A 17157-nucleotide genomic window follows, 5' to 3' on the forward strand; every position below is an offset into this window, starting at 1 on the left:
CATGGAAATGGAGGGGTTGCCATTGGGTGGTTAGAAAAAAAAAATCTGCAGATGGGTTAGAGAAACTTACAGTTCTCCTCCTGCATAGGGAAAGCCCCAGTTCTCCACCTCCTGTGCCTGTGTCCCTTACTTTTACACTGAAAACTCACTTTAGGCACTTCTGGTTACCAAATTGGTGGGGGAGGGCTCCCAGCAAGCAGTTCTCTGCCACTAGCTGGGTGTCCAACAGACTGAACTCAGTTTGGATACTATCTCCCTGGAGATAGAGCATCAGATCCCACAGATTAAGGGCTCAGTCCCCAAAGACTTTGCCCACCCCACTTCAGATGGCAGTCAGAGGTGGTAGGTCCCCAGGTTACCAAAAAACTTCTGTCCAATTTAGCTACAAATCACAAGTTCCCATAACCCCCGCTTCAGGTTTGACTAATCTGCTAGAGAGCCACACTTGGAGAAACACATAATTATGCTCACCAGTCCACGAGAGCGAATGATAAAGGACGCAGGTGAAGAAGTACGTAGGTCAAGGTCTGGGAGGATCCCCAGTGTAGGAGTTTCTTCTGTCCCTGTGGAGTTAGGAGCATGTTATCACATAGACATTTACAAGAGTGGCAGGAGCCCTCTGCCGGGGATGGGGTCAGAAACAAACAGTAGAACAGGAGATTCCCCTAGTGCTCTTAGCACTCAGACAATTGCAAGGCTTTTAGGAGCTCTGTGCCAGGAACCAGGGCAGGAATGAACATTTATGTTTTCTGTTGTCCCATAACCGGATGCCATTTGCATTACTGAAAACACCATAGATTTAAAACCTAAAAACAGTTGTCCTTGTGCTTGGTACAATGTGGGGCACCAGAGTCTGTCCCGTCACGAGAAAGTGACTGTCGGCAAAGGCTGGACTTGAGTAAGACCCACCTGGGTGGACTCTGGCTCCAACACCTACTGACTTCGAGACCTGGCCTTAGACCCTTTCTCTTCATTCTGTGCTGTCTGCCGTTCTAGACTTTTTTCCAGGTTTCCAGCTGCAGGGCCTTCGTATAAGCTGGGTGTTTTTTGGTTTTTTGTTTTTTTGTTTTTTGTTTTTTTTTTTTTTTTCTGTCAGACATATCTAAGCCTCCTTCCTTCCTGTTCACTGGATAAAACTTATTCTTGTTCAGATGTCAGTTCAGACGTCATTCTGGTCAGTAAATCTTTCCTAACCAACCCCCCAAACCTGGGTCAAGGTCCCTCATTAATCCTTTGTACAAGGGCGCCTGGGTGGCTCAGTCAAGTAAGTGCCTGTCTTCAGCTCAGGTCGTGATCTCAGGTGCTGGGATAAACCCCCACGTTGGGCTCAGCAGGGAGTCTGCTTTTTCCCCCTGCCCCTTCCCCACCACTTGTGCTCTCTTCCTCTCTTTCTCATACACTTTTTCAAATAAATAAAATCTTTAAAAACAAAAAACCTTTGTACAGAATAAATGTAATATTTTTATAATTATATAATCCTTAGGGCTGGGAGTATTTAAACATTTTGGATGCCACAAGCCCCAGGAGCTGTCTGGTGAATCCCACAGACTTCATTTTGGTGGTTTTTTAGATGCATAAAATAAAGTAAAATAGATTACCAAGGAAGCCAATTATCCTTAGATATTATCCAAAAAATTTTAATTGGAATACAGTAATTTATCCACTTCTTGATGAAGGCATTAAATTATAAAATCTAACAGCAGGTCTAATAACCGTTGTAATTTTGAAATAATAATGAACATGAAGGAAAATTTGAGATCTTGGCAACAACTGTAATCTAACAGGAATATATCTGTGATTTCCTTTGGTGATGTCTCATAGGTCCTGCTAATTACTGCTACTGCACTTTGTTGCCGGCATTTGAAATGGAAGGCAATGCTCAATTTTAGGGAGAGATCCGTGAAAACAAAAGTGTATTTTTTTACCCATCCGTGTTCACAGATGTCTGTGGATTCATTCTAGAGCCCCTAAGAAGCCCTGAATTAAGAACTCTGTTTTAGGAGGATTAAGTGGTTGGTGTGTTTCTCTCTCTGGGCTGTAATCTCTAGGAGGTCCCAGACCATGTCAGTTTGTATTCCCCTTTATCCCTAGTTCCCAGTCCACATCCTGGTACCTAGTAGGTGCTCAATAAATACTTAACCATAGCAACTCTCAACAGCACGCTTCCTGTATGTCAGTCAGAATGTGCTTGTGCCTTTCATTCATTTACCCTGAAAGTTTTACCCCAAAATTTCTGGTGTGTCCAGAACCAAAGCAGCTTGTCTGCTCCAAAGTGAGAAGGTGAATGGATGACCCTCTTGGATCTCTGACTCCGAAACCAGGGTAAGAATGGAGCCGGGAGCCTCAGAGAATGACAGAGAGGATTTCATGCCCCGGTTTCTGAAGTGCACTAACTCGGCCCAGGGCCAGGCTCACCAAATAGGACTTGTTACTGTTGCAGCGTCAGCATGGAACAGCAGGGAGTAAAGGCATTGGGAGGGGCACCCTGCACTACCCCATGTAATTCCAGCATCCCTGTGATGGATTGGGGGACCAAAAGCTTAGACTGCATTTCTGAGAGGGAGAGTGGTGATAGAGCTCCATCCATCCAGTGCCTTGAAGGAGTGGGAGGCTGCTGTGGAAACTGTCTAGACACCTTACACTCTCCTCTGTCATTGAGAGCAGAGCAGATGGGGACGGCTGAGGGGAGAAGGAGGCTGTGTAGTGATGCATAGTACCTGTGTGGGGCCAGTTTCACCTTTGAAACCTCGGAGTAACACTCCTGACATTTTTATTGCCATCTTGCAGATAGCGAACCGACGTGGGAGGCATATGTGAACAGAAAGCCCATGACCTTCCCACGGCTCACCCGCCACCCGCTCCGGTTTTAAGTGCAACAGACGGGGTTCTAGTTTAGAACCCTCCTCCCTCTCTGTCACTGGCCCAGTGCCGTGACATGGGCTCCCTGAATCCCAGATCCTCGTCATCTTTAATGGGGAGAATTGAACCCACCACTCAGATTTAGTGGTGTGTGCATGGATTATTTGAGATGAGGGCATGGAGCCTGGCCCTCAGCATGCTTGGCAGCTCCAAACGGACATTATTGGGATGTCATAAAAACCCAACATGCCAGAGCTGCCTGGCTTTGATGTCCTCCTTCCCGGTTCTGGCTCAGTCCCTGTGCGGCTTCCTTTTTGTGAGCTCGCTTGGGGTGGGCGAGGTGACAACTCAGAGCACCGGGATTCCAGGTTTAAAGTCCTACGTGGTCTGCTTTGGGGATTTCGTGTTTACCTAGGCCTCTTTGATTCAGCCCGTCAAAAAGAAAAATCCTTCCCTGAGGCCATTTCTTTGGAAATTTCCCCTACAGGACTCCATGTTCAAGTGTTCTTAAGCTGAGCCGGATGATAAAGAAGTGACAGGCATTTAAGCTGTCTGAGGCAAGGCTCTTTGGCTCTGGGTCACTTGAGTGCATCCCTTCCGCTCTGAGAGGAGATAGAGTTCCTTACTGTCCCCTCTCCCTGTCTGCCTCGGACATGACGCTGTGTGGTAGATGATGTCACAGATGCCCCCTTCCCCAGACCCCTGGCCCAGGCACAGTGGGATTTCTGTTGAAAGAGTTGTGAAATCACGACTCTGTGCCAAGTTGCTATGTTTGAACTGTGCTGGCCCCTTGAGTCTGGATCAGGAATCAGCCTGTTTCCTCCCCCGTGGCACTCGGGTGGCAGGTGCAGGGAGGGAGACCCGCCAGTAGTGGAAGGCGAGTTACCACGGACTTTGAAACGGAGCCTGTCCCATCAGTTTATCTACCACCCATTAGGAAGAGGGGTAGGGGCGGGGCTGGAGGGGGAACGACCCTTTTCTAAGAACCATTGAGAAAATATCCTTGACATTGATTTAGAATCAGAGGACCTTGGGTGCGCTGCTAGAAGCCTCTTCATTATTTAACGAAGTCTGGGCTCCTAATTAAAGGTGGTTCAGAAGGAAGGCAGAGATTCTCAGAGCTGGCACCGAGCATCATCTGAGATGCCTGTGTAAAGCAATCAGACGCCAGTGAGAACGTAATCAGGCCCCCGAGAAGGGGAAGGCTGATGGCAGGAACACCTCACAGGGGAAGATTTGTTTAGAGAGCCAGCTGTGGCACTCCCGCGTGGTTAAAAGGCTTTGGGTTTGTGTAAAAGATGACTGGCACTCTCCCTGGGCTCGGTGCAGCTGCAGAGGTCATTTTCAAGGGTACTGGGCACCTGTTGGGTGCCTAAGGACAGTGCTCCTGGTGCTCATTTTAGACCAGCAGAAAAGTCAGCTGGCCTTGGGAGCCGGGCAGCTGTGAGTGACTTGGGCTGGGCAGAGGCAATGGGGAGTGGTGAGAACTGTGGCAAAAGTGAGCACCACCCTTCCCCCCGCTCTGAAGGGAAAGCTGCTCTGCCGCTAATTTAAAAATCCAGCTGTATGTGTAAAATATGCCAGTTTCTTAAAAACACTGTGTGCGCGTGGTGGCTTCTCCCTGTATTTGCCACTGGGCCTGAGCCTCCCAGACTCTTGTCCAGCCCCACTCTTGTTTATAATCTTTGCCCCAACCCTGGGAGGAGGATTTTGCCAGATATCAGCCACCCATTATACAGATGAGAACACAAGGCTGTGTAAGAGTCTGGCTCCAAAGCTCATGCTTTATCAGACCAGCTTTTCCAGACTGTTCCATAAAATCCTTTAATGCTGTGTTTTATATGTTGCATTTTAAAGGGAGGTTTGTGGGAAAGAGTTTCCATCACAGTGATGGAAACTTTTTCCCAGAAAGCAAGCAGAACTTGGAAATACAGAGCATAGGGCTGAGCTGTAGGCTCATGTGTCTGTTGTTTGAAGGGCATCTGGTCACTTCACCTCCCCCAGCCGCTGAGCGTACCGGCAGTTCTGTCCCCTCCTAGACCCAACATTTTTTTTCTGATTGGCAGACATCCCCTTGACAGAGATGAGAGTTAAAGCCTGGGGGACAGGATCTTCACACAAACTTGAGGCTTCTGAAGGTGACCCCAGGGATGGACTGTGTGGCACTAAAATTCTGTAGACAGGAACTTTATCAGGGGTCCTGACTGAGGCGCTAAATACCTTCCCTCATTGCGTGAATGAAATTTGAGGCCCTGCCGAGGGCACGAGTGATGATGAGTGTGGTCTCTGCCCAGGAGGCGCCTCCAGCCTGATCACAGAGACGGAGAGGTGGGCTGCTAACGGGGACACGCATGACGACACGCGTGACAGGCAGGTTGAAGTGGGGAGCTCCGGGAGCCCAGAGACATCAGAGGGGAAGTGTGAGGCTGAATCCAGTCCTTCAAGGAGGCTGGGTCAGGGTAGGGTGGGGGTGCTGGCACACAGGACCCGTGCACCAGGGGAATCAAGCGCTTAGTCCATCCACTCCCCGTACCATTCCTTCAGCCACTCTTTACTGAGGGCCCGCTCTGTTGTAAGCACGGGGATAATGTGGCCGGCGAGATAGCGCAGCAGCCTCATGGATCTCCATGCGAGTGGGCACGTAGATTATTTATTACAGGTAATCAGTGAAGTCAGGTATATAATTCCACACTGGTAGGTGCTAGGAAAGGTCTCAGCTTTGGAGGAGTGAGTCTCTCGGGCTGTACGGAGGGGCAGCATCCAGTGCTAAGAACACAAATGTAGGTGATGAACACGCTTCAGACAAACCTTTGGCCTCCCTTTATCTTCCATCAGGGATCCACGGACCACTGACCCATGGGCCAACTTGAGCACAACATTTTGTACCTTTATGAGCCAGGAATAATGGTTTTATTCTAAGAAGGTGAAAAAAAAAAAAAAATCAAAAGATTTCCTAACACATGAAAATCCATGTGGGAACTATTTTTTTAAGTTTAAATAAATTGAATAAAAAATGACTAATATAGAGGACTTGGTATCTAAATAGCGAGTAAACATAAAAAAGAAAATCATAATAAACTGGAACATAGTGTCCATGAATAAAGTTTGACGGATGTGCATCCATGCTAATTCCTCTACATATTGCCTGAGCTGGTTTTGTACTCCAAGACTGAGTACGTAGTCTGGGACAGACATGGTCCTTGGGACCCCCCCTCAGTTACTGAATTTCTGTCGGAGTAGATGGTCTCCTTAGAGGCCAGACCTACCTCTTTTGTGAGCTTCACACAGTGTTTTCTAGTACATTGTTATATACCTGAAACAATGTAACATGGTTTTTCAATTCTCAAATAAAAATAAAACTTTATTTTTTTTTTTACAAAGGTCCTATGGGACAGAGATTCTCCCTAGTTACCATGTGATCCACAGAGTCTCCAAAACGATAATTTCAACGTTTAAAAAGTTGTGCTAGTTTCAGATACATATATATTTTTTCTAGTTCATTGAGACAGTAGAATTCTGTACCTGCATACCTTCATTCAAAATAGTGATGCCAGGCTCTCTTTACTGACAAGGAAATATTTTCACCATTTACTGCGTAAAACACAACAACAATGTAACAACTGTAATATAAAACCATATCCCATTTACATCAAATTGTATGTGTGTGCTTTTCCTTGTGTATGAAGAGATGCCTGAATATGAGATCGCCAGAAAGTGAACAATGGTTATCTCTAGATTCTGGGATTGGGAGTAATTTTTTTTTTTCTTTTAAGCTCACTTCTTTTTTTGTATCACTTGGGTTTCTTTTTAAAAACATTAACATGAATCATCTTAATCAAAAAGAAAACCGAGCTATTTTAATTTCAAAGAATAAATAAAAAGAATGGTTGCATCCGCATGTGGGTGATAGAATTATTTATGTGGTGATGATCTAACTGTTGGAGATAGATGCATCCCCATACCGCTCAACACTAATTGGAGCAGAGGAGTGATGTCTTCAGAATAAAGGAGATCAAATAAGAACATGGTAGGAGGTGAGAAGAGAGGTAGAAATCAGGAAATCTGACACTGACACGGTCATCAGTGAGAGATGGAAGCTTTCCAATACTTGATCTCCTTGGTTCATTATTGGCGCCTAGAAGGACGGATGTAGATCTTTTCCTGATTCTTGTCTTCCCCCACGTCTTCCGTGTCCCCCCCCCCCCCCCACTGCCCATGCTGAGTTTTGAGAAACTACAGCCACTTAGTAAGTTGGGCTATTTAAAAGTGGTGTATTAGCACCACCTAGTGTCCTTATCTTGTCACTGCATCCCCAGCGTCTCACTGGAAGCCTCCCTTCGGATTCTTGTTTGATGTCCCTGTGCTGGTGGCATTTGCGAGGCAGGTGGCACAATGCCTCCCGGGGTTCTGCGGGGCAGTGGGAATGCCTCATTAATTTATCCCTTCCTTCCTGTCTCAGTCACACAAAGTGAATCTCTCCAGCTGAAGCGTCATTTGGCAGTTGAAGAGCAAAAGGATGCCTCCCTGTCAAAATCAATCTCTGCTTGTCTCCAGCAGCCAGGTCTTTAAAGCGGGGCCCGTGCTTCTCTGGCAGGAAAGCCATCATGTTATGCTGGGCAGCCTTGGGCTTGGGGTTCTTGGTTAGAAAATGCGGGAGTCTGGCTTGCAGTGGGCTGCTTACGATGTAGTTGATCTTCTAGGAGACGCCAGAACCCAGCCATGGTCCCCTGACCCATGTGCTCCAGTGTGGCTCACCTCCTACACCCCAGACCTGAGTGTGGTCCTCACTACCCCCCTCTCCCTCACATCCTTCCTATCCAGTACATCACCCGGCCTCAGTTTTCCTCTAAGTGTTTGCTCTAGAACTCTCTGGTCTGCAAGGCCGACCCCCTGCAGTATCTCTTCCCCACCTCCCTCCTTCACTCCTGGCTCCTCCACATTCTTCCACCTGGAGGTAGAAGTTCAAGGGATCTTGAAAAGTGCTGACCTGCTTGCTTTGTTCTCTGGTTCATATCTTTCTAGTGGCTTCTCAGTGCTCAGAGGGTAAAGACCAGACTTTGCATCTGGTGTGAGGCCTCTCACTCCAGCTGCACTCTTTGCCTCTTACATCCTTCTCTGGGCCCGGATCCAGCCCTCCTGGCTTCCTTCTGGCCCCTCAGGTCTTCTCCCTGCTGTGGTCCCTTGACCTGCCCTCTCGTCCTCCCCTAACTCCCACGGCTTGCATCTCCACTCACCTGTCGGCTCTCAGGCAGATGTGCCTTCCTCAGGGGAGTTGTTCGCAAAGCCTGCGTCAGATCCTCCCCTGGTGTGCTTGGAAAACACCTCGTGCCTCTCCTCATGCCCATCCATTCCATCCAGGTGTGTCATACCAGCTGCACCTGTCATTCTTTGCTGAATCCTCATCTCCCCCTTTAGACCAGTGGTTTTCAGCTGGGGGCAACTGGTCTTCCAGGAGACATCTGGCATTATCCAGGGACCTTTTGCATTGTCATAACTTGGGCAGGGAGCGTTCCTTGCATCTATTTGGTATAGAGCAGGGAGTCTGCCAAACATCCCACGGGCAGAGGAGCACCACCCCATCCCCACCCCCAAGAACGGAGACTTGTCTGGCCCAGGGTCAGTAATGCTGAGACTCAGAAACCCTGCTGTAGCCCGTAAGTCCCCTGGAAGCAGGTTGATGGCCACTCGGAAGGAACACATCTGAGGGCCTAAATGTCACACTTTTAAAGGCCAGCTTGATAGTGTTGACCCTTGACTGGTCTTGTCTGTAAAGAGACGGAGAACCACCTGTCCTTTCAAACCTGCCAGCCACAGGAGTGAGGAGAATTTGCCTGGCTTTCCTCATGCCCTCCAGCAGGGTAATCACATGAGGTGCTGCTCGTCCAGAGGAAAATCATCCACATTTGTGTCTTTGCTTTGAAATTCTCTAAAGTCTCTTTTTAAATTATATGTGTTTATACTCTGAACTATTTACAGCAAATTTTTTTTTAAGATTTTATTTATTTATTTAACACAGAGAGAGGGAACACAAGCAGGGAGAATGGGAGAGAGAGAAGCAGGCTTTCCGCTGAGCAAGGAGCCCAGTGTGGGGCTCAATCCCAGGACCCCAAGATCATGACCTGAGCCAAAGGCAAACGCTTAATGGATTGAGCCACCCAAGCGCCCCTACAGCAAAATTTCATCTATAATTTTAGTTTGTTGGAATACTCCACAGTCAAACGGCCTGGCTTCTCCAAACAAGTCACCAAGGAAAAAAGCCAGGGACTCTAATAGATTTGAAGAGTCTAGGTGTTATGACAACTAAATACAGCATGACATTGGGGGGAAATCTCTAGAAATAATCATTGCACACCATCAGGGACATTTGAATATGACCTAGGTATATTTTCTTAAAGATTTATTTATTTACTTGAGAGAAAGAGCAGGAGCAGGAGGGGTGGAGGAAGAGGGAGAGAAATCTCCATCAGATTCCCCACTGAGCAGGGAGCACAACGCTGGGTTTGAGCTCATGACCCTGAGATCATGACCTGAACCAAAACCGAGAGTCCGAGTCTTAAGCTACTGGGCCGCCTAGGTGCCCCTCTGATCATGTTATTGAATTAATGTTTATTTTCTTAGGTATGATCATGTTATTATGGTTATTGTCTTAGCTCAGGCTGCTGCAACAAACTGCGGTAGCTTGGGTGGTTTGTAAACAACAAATCTTTTTCTTCCTGGTCCCGGAGGCCAGCAAGTGCAAGATAAGGCACGGGCTGATTTTCTGTCTGGTGAGAGCCCGCTTCCTGGTTCATAGATGGCTGTGTGCTCACGGTGTGAAGGGGTGGCATGGTTCTCTGGGGTCTCTTTTATGAGAACATGAATCCCGTTCATCAGGAGGGCTCCACCTTCGTGACTCAGTTTCCTCCCCAAGGTCCCACCTTCAAATACCATGAGGTTAGAGGTGAGGCTTCAGCATAGGGATTTGGGGAAGAGGGTGCAAGTGTGCAGGGCAGTGCAGTTAGAGGAGAGAATGGCCCAAGTATGAGGGAGTGACGTGTCAGCAGGTTTGCGAGCTGTGTCCCGTGATTTTGCAGGAAAACAACTGTGTGTGTGTGAGAGAGGAGGGGGAGCATGGGAGAACACAGGTGCAGACTGTTAGCAGCAGGTGAATCCGGGCGGAGGGAGGACGGCTGTGTCCTGTACCCCGCTGGCGCCCTGGTTGGAGTGTTGAGGAACTGCGGGGCGGAGGAGGGACGCATGCGCTGGGCGGGGAGGCCCTGAGCGCGCGCCTGTGCTTGTCTTCAGTTTGCAGCTCTCCGCCAGTCCACATGAAGGTGCAGCCTCTGAACCAGACTGCACTGCAGGTGTCCTGGAGCCAGCCCGAGACCATCTACCACCCGCCCATCATGAACTACATGATCTCCTACAGCTGGACCAAGAACGAGGATGAGAAGGAGAAGACGTTCACGAAGGACAGCGACAAGGACTTGGTAAAAGCTCCCTGTTGTGCGCAGATGTTCAGAACTGACTTGCAGTTTGAAGAGACCTCCCCGCCGCCCCCCTGTGCCCCCTGCGTGTCTGTCAGGGGTGGGGGTGGGGATGGGGTGGGTACCTTCTCTGTGTCAGCGCAGCTCCCTCCACCCGCGGAGGGCGCCCCCAGCTGGGGCTGTGCTCTGTGATGCAGCAGCTGCCGGCGGGGGCGGGGCCTGATCCCCCGAAGGGCTCTGTCCACCATGCCCCTGCTGCCTAACTACACCGCAAGGAAAACCGAGGTCATTTCCCTGGAATCAGGCTCTTCTAAACAGATTGCTTGTTCTTTCATTGGAAAAACCACCAACCACAACACAGAACTTCCATGAAGCACTTTTTAGTGGTTATGGTTATTGTAAATATTAAAAGAGCTATGCAAACGCACGGCAGGTCCTAGCACATAGTAAGTGCTCAATAAAGGCAGGCTATTATTCCCAGAATTCTTCCTTCTCTTTCCCCGCCCCCCTGCCCCCCACCTGCTGCTCTTACAGCCGCCTTGACCAGGCAGCTGTCCACCCTCCCCTCCACTCCTTCTGTGTTCAATCAGCCTTACACATGACCATTCCACGGAGGATCCCTGGGACCATGTGATTTTTAATCACTGTTCTCAGGATCTCAGACCCTAGACAATCTGACCTCACTTTGAGCTGTTCATGCCCAGTTCTGCTTCTCATGTGAACATTCCCATCAGTGTTTAGTGCCCAACACCCAGCGGGGCCCTTGAGAACAGATGTTTGCAGATGCTGTCCTCTCGGCTGGAAAAGCAAATGCTTCCAACAAGCAGGAGGCTCGAAGTCTTTGTCTGGAAACTCAAAGTGACACATTTGGGTTTGAAAGACTTGCACTTATTGTTGATCAAAAAAAAGGCTGTGGCATAATGAAAGCGTAATTGTATGTGCGCACAAAAAATGTAGGAACACCAAGTGGGGTTCTTAATGATGGTTATCACTTTTTTTTTTCTTCCCAATACAGAGTCCCCAGGGCCCATTCAATCAGTTATGGGATAATACTTTTCATATTCTTTTAGATGAAGATTCCTTTAGTTCATTTCCATTTATATTTTCAATTTCCCCACTAGACATTGTTATCTGGGTCACATTAGGGAATGACGAGCTTCATGAAATCAGAGAGAAACCTATTGAAAGGTTCCCAAGGTTATGATATGTTTTAACCTTTCTCTTGTCACCGCTGGAAGTCCATAAGGAATTTTCCTCTTTCGCGAGGAAAGATGACTTGCATTCATCAGCAGAAACTGTCCAGGTGCTTATGCGGTTTCCTGTTCTAGGTGGAAAATAAACATACAAAGATAAATAGATACGGGCTGGTAGTGAATTCTAATAAACCCTTGCGTAAACGGAGCAAAGATTTGGCTCTGAATGAAGACTGAACAGGGGTCAGAGGTTTCGAGAATGAGGCAGAAATTAGTTTCAGAGAAAGGGAGAGATGGCGAGAAAAACATGCTTTGACAGCAGGTTCTTTTTTACAGAATTTTCTAAGGGTGGATGTTTTCTTTGGGGACACACAAAACAAATTCCTTAACTCCTCAAGAAGTCAAGAGTGCTGAGGTAGCGGCAACAAAGCTGTTCTCTAACTTACGGTGGCAGTGGCTCTGAAACCTAAAAGCCCGGGTCCTTGTTTCATGGCCTTGCTGCTTGTGGGGCAGGTGTTACTACCTGCCTTTTCCAAAATAAAGAAATGAGTCTTCGAGTGAAATAACTTGACCCTAACCTAGTGCCGTCCCCAGGAAGCCATTCGCAAGGCCACAGCAGCAGGTGATGTGAGTCGTACTGGCACACCTGCTCAGAGCATTTCACTCACCACTCAGCAGTTAAGCTCCGAGAACTGCTTTCCGTATTTGGCCCAGAATGTACGTTTCAGTGACGGGACACTTCATCCATTAGGAAGTCTTTAAGAATCCGTTTCTTTCATTGTGTGTTATTTGAGGAAGCAAGGGCTGCCTGCTTTTCAGGAATTTTCCGTTTTCTCCTTTTCAGAGGCTCTTGGAATAAAGCTTTGGAAGAGTGGGAATTTGGATTTGGCTGGTGACGCCTGACCTGGAGTTGGCAAACTATTTCCTAGAAGGAGCCAGATAGCAAAATTTGGGGGCTTTCAAGGTCATAAGGTCTTCATGGCAGCTATTCATCTCTGCCATTGTGGGGTGCAAGTTGCCACAGACAACATGTAAATGAATGGATCTGGCTGTGTGCTAATAAAACTTTATTTATAAAAATAGATAGTGGGCCAGATTCGTCCTGTGGCTGTAGCTTGCTGACCTCTGTGTTAGACCAGGGGTGTTTTTTGTTGTGTGGTGTGGGATACCTGTGAACAAGCTTTGCATGGTCTATGTTATGGAGCACTCACAAGAACTCTGGGAGGGTGCCACTACTCTTTCCATGTAACAGTTGAAGCTGGCAGAGAACAAAAGAACACTGAGCAACTGACTTGGAATCACGCCGCTAGTGAGTGATGTGACAAAGGTAGATCTCGTGACATCTGGCTTCTAGTCAGGTGATCTCTCCTGGCATCGTGCCCTACATTATCCCTCAGTCAAGGTACAGCAAGGCCTTTGAACTGCAAAGAAACCTACACACCAAGATTTTGTCACTGATACCAAGATCTCTGCATGGTTCTGAAAAGTCAGTCTACTTGATAATTCTAGAGGCTGTTTAGGGTCAATAAGGATAATCTGTAACTACACAAAAGGTATGGTCGTTACAGAAGAAGCCCAAGTTTAGTGAGTGGAAAGAAGGCTGGGGACGTGTTCCAAACAACAGTTAAGAACGAGTCAAGATGGATTTTGTTACATCTGTCACCCTGTACATGTCAGTGTTGAAAACAGACTCCCAGCCAGTTATTTTTGAACTTCCTTCCCTTTCAAAGTGAGCCGCCTATGGTCCATAGAGAAGCATCATGGCTCTCAGGCTTGGTCAGGGGACCCAGTAATTTAAAAGGACTACGTTTCCTGATTTTAGGTTCTGCTCTAGAAGGTAAAGTGTGTAGCAGCCTTCAAAACCAACTCACTACCTTTCCTTTCTTCCCCTGCAGAAAGCCACCATTAGCCATGTGTCCCCTGATAGCCTTTACCTGTTCCGGGTCCAGGCGGTGTGTCGGAATGACATGCGCAGTGACTTCAGCCAGACGATGCTCTTCCAAGGTAAGGCTCATTCCCATCCTTCTGGGCCCCAGTGGCCCTGCGCCCTTCCTACTTTATGCTGCCTTAGCCTTTCTAATAAGGGACCTGGACAAAAGAAAATAAACCTGGCCTAAGAATCAGGGTGGGGTTTTAAATCTGCCTCTTAGGTTAGGGGTTTCATAGGCCAGAAGACAGGGGAAAAGAGCAAAATGTTGATTATTTTTTTTACTACTGCTATTTTCCAGCTGTGGGGAACCAAGTATTTGTCTAACACTATCATTGTGAAATCACCTCCTGGTCATGTGTTTGGGTTTCTAGCCTGAATCAGTTAGTTGTTCTCTTAGGAACTAGAGCACAAGTATCCGGCCCACTCTTTGGGCTTGCAAGCCACACAAATGAGCCACTACTTATAGGATCCCAGGGGCTTGTACCTGCTGATACAGGGTCTTGTAGAAATTTCCAGGGCCAGGACTAACGTGAGGCAATAGAGGCATTAACCTTGGTGCAAAATTTAAAAGAGCACCAAAAAACTCAGTCATCAGATACATTATATTTTTCAGTTAAAAAAAGAAAAAGTTTGTGGACAAAATGCCCGAATTCTTTTTTTTTTTTTTTTTTTTAGTTAAGATTGTACTTATTTATTTGATAGAGAGTAAGCACAAGCAGAGGGAGCAGCAGGCAGAGGGAGAGGCAGGCTCCCCACTGAGCAAGGAGCCCGATTCAGGGCTCAATCCCAGGACCCCAAGATCATGACCTGAGCTAAAGGCAGACACTTAACCGACTGAGCCGCCTAGGCACCCCCAAAATACCCAAATTTTAAATAAAGATAGGATCCACTCTGTCTCACTTGTCCCAACCTAATCCCAGCCCCGGTTCCACTGAAACTTTATTGACAAGTATAGGCAGCTGGGCTGTGGGCCATAGTCTGCTGATTTGGTTTGGTGACATATATCAAGACCAGCATGGAGGGAACGCTAGAGTTTTGCCTCCTGCTCTGCCAGCCTAAGGTCCTCTCTGATAGGGTCCTTTCCTTCTGGGATCCCCAGTTTCAGAGAAACCTCCATGCCAAACCAGTGGGTCTTAATCTTTTGGAGTCACATATCTGATGAGGGCATTGGACCTTGTATGTAGAAAATGCCAGAATTTTGCATCCAGCTTCAGGGGCCCCGTGAAGCCCATCGTCTGTGGACCAGCAGCACCAGCATCATCTGGGAGTCTCCGAGAAATGCACGCATCTGAACGCCTCCCAGAGCAATTGCATCAGAATCTGAGGGTGAGGCCAGGAATCTGAGTTCTAGCCAGATGGCCCAGGTTACTGGCCTGCCCAGTGAAGACTGACGTGCTGGTCCCCCAATGGGGGCCCCAGGTTTGAGTCTGGCTACTGCTCAGCATTGGTGGGACTCAAAGAACATTGATAAGTTTCTCAGAGCTACAGTGTCACAGTCTGAAAAGGGGTAATAGTGACAGTACCCCTGTCACAGGGGCCTCGTAGAATGACGTGCGGTGAAGCTCGTTATGTAGTTAGCAGAGTGCCTGGCACCAACTGTAGATGTCCCTTCAGTATTCAGTTTGGTCTAAAAAAGTAAGAAATGATGAACCCTGGGCAGGAAGCCCTTCCAGCCTTTGATTCCCTCTAAGGAGCCCTCCTAGCTTTATAGTTCGGCCTTTAACTGTTTGCTCAGGTTTGTGTTATGTCTTGCTTCCATTTAAAATAATTGAAATGAGCAAGGCTGGAGTTTTTGCCCACATAAATCACGCTCGCCATGGCCACCTGTGCCGAGTGTTTTGGAGGCTCTGCCCATGGTCCAGGAGGAGGGTCCAGGAGGCTGAAGCTGGGCCTGTGCCAGCCTAAGGGAGAGAGAAGGGGAGGCCACAGTGGGAACTTGCTGAGGCCAGGGCCCTGGAACTTGGGACACATAAATCATGATTAAGCCTCCTGTGTGCTCTGACTGAGAACCCGGGCTCTGCAGAATGCTTTTCCTGATTAATAGGCTCCGAGCTTGCTGGTTTCTTCATGGACTTTGAAAAATTAAATGTTTATAATGTAAGGTAATGCAAAAAGGCCTTGTCAGCTCTAAGTTTCAAGCATGGTGTGTTTAAAATGTTTAATCACAGAGATTAAACAGTGTCCCCTTTGTGCACGGACTCAGTCTGTTTAGAGGTGGATGTGAGTTGATGCGTGTTATATATTGGTGTTTGTCCCTATGTGTAGACAGAGGGCCCTGGTCCTCCACTCCTCCCTGAGATGGGTTTCACGTCTTCCTACAGCAGCCAGAAGGCAGTGTACCAACTAGACCTTTGGGTAGGCTAACACACCTCTTGTTGGGAGCCATGTACGAATTTTTTTTTTTAAGATTTTATTTATTTATTTAGACACAGATTACAAGTAGGCAGAGAGGCAGACAGAGAGAGAGAGAGGAGAAAGCAGGCTCCCTGCTGAGCAGAAAGCCCGATGTGGGGCTCGATCCCAGGACCCGGGGATCATGACCTGAGCTAAAGGTAGAGGATTTTACCACTGAGCCACCCAGGCGCCCCCCATGTACGCATTTTTAAAAGATTTTATTTATTTTTGTGAGAGAGAGAGTTCACGAGCAGCAGGAGAGGCAGAGGGAGAAGCAGGCTCTCCACTGAGCAAGGAGCTCGACGTGGGGCTTAATCCCAGGACCCTGGGATTATGACCTGAGCAGATGCTTAACCAACTGAGTGACCCAGGTGCCCCCAAAGATGCATTTTTGAGCAGTAGGGCCCCATACAGAACACTGTGCAATGAGTAGGACTTAAGTCTTGAAAGGGAAAGGGGAGGGGCACCTGGGTGGTTCAGTGGGTTAAGCCTCTGCCTTCAGCTCAGGTCATGATCTCCGGGTCCTGGGATCGAGCTCCAAATTCAGGCTTCCCCACCCCCCACCCCCACCCCCCGCCTGCCTCTCCACCTACTTGTTATCTCTGTCAAATAAATAAATAAAATCTTAAAAAAAAAAAAAAAAGAAAGAAAGGGAAAGGGGAAAAGCATTGAGAATTTCACAGAAGCCTTGCTCAGAATTATTGGGTTTCCCAGTGATGAAATTTACAACTGGTTTGAGAGCATGAGGTAGCCAGGTGTACTCTTTACATTATGGTAAATATCACACTATTTATGTTCTGTATAGCATAATAAATGTTACCTATTTGCCTTAGTGGGGTAAATATAGTAACAGCAGTATAGCAAGTGGTATCCGCAGAATGGTTCACGGTTACAGAACATTTTCCCATTAGTTACACCATCTGACCCGTGGCAGCTTGTAACGTGTGTGTTATTTTACAGATGGAGAAATGATTTCCTAGGCAGTGAACTAACTTGCAAAAGAAATCACTTGGCTACTAAGCGGGGTCTGAATTTCTTATTCCAAAACCCAGTCATTTAAACACAGCAACAGACCACCCCAAAGAGTAAATATTACCCTGTACCCCCAGTAACTCACCAAACAGATGGAAAGATTGATTGTGTATTCAGAGCCTGTCTGCAGTTCTCAACAGTCATGGAAAATCATGGTTCTGTAGCTTTCTTTCCAAACCATGGACCCATCAGGCAACCTGAAGCCAATGGATTCTCTCTCAGCATGGCTTAAAATAAATAAGCAAAATACATAGAAAAGACAACCAATTATATCCAAGTACCA

The 17157-nt window shown here is 47.5% G+C and overlaps 1 protein-coding gene across 5 annotated transcripts in view; it reads left to right on the forward strand.

The window, feature by feature from the left end:
• Positions 1-17157, forward strand: part of PTPRG (protein tyrosine phosphatase receptor type G) — a 703069-nt gene that overhangs the window by 583231 nt on the left and 102681 nt on the right. For all 5 annotated transcript variants that reach the window (XM_059161377.1, XM_059161376.1, XM_059161378.1 and 2 more), the window contains 2 exons: positions 10144-10328; positions 13414-13522. In XM_059161377.1, coding sequence (XP_059017360.1) covers positions 10144-10328; positions 13414-13522 — 294 coding nt within the window. The remainder of the gene's footprint in view (positions 1-10143; positions 10329-13413; positions 13523-17157) is intronic.

The sequence above is a fragment of the Mustela lutreola genome, chromosome 2, assembly GCF_030435805.1.
Source record: "Mustela lutreola isolate mMusLut2 chromosome 2, mMusLut2.pri, whole genome shotgun sequence".
Taxonomy (NCBI): Eukaryota; Metazoa; Chordata; class Mammalia; order Carnivora; family Mustelidae; genus Mustela; species Mustela lutreola.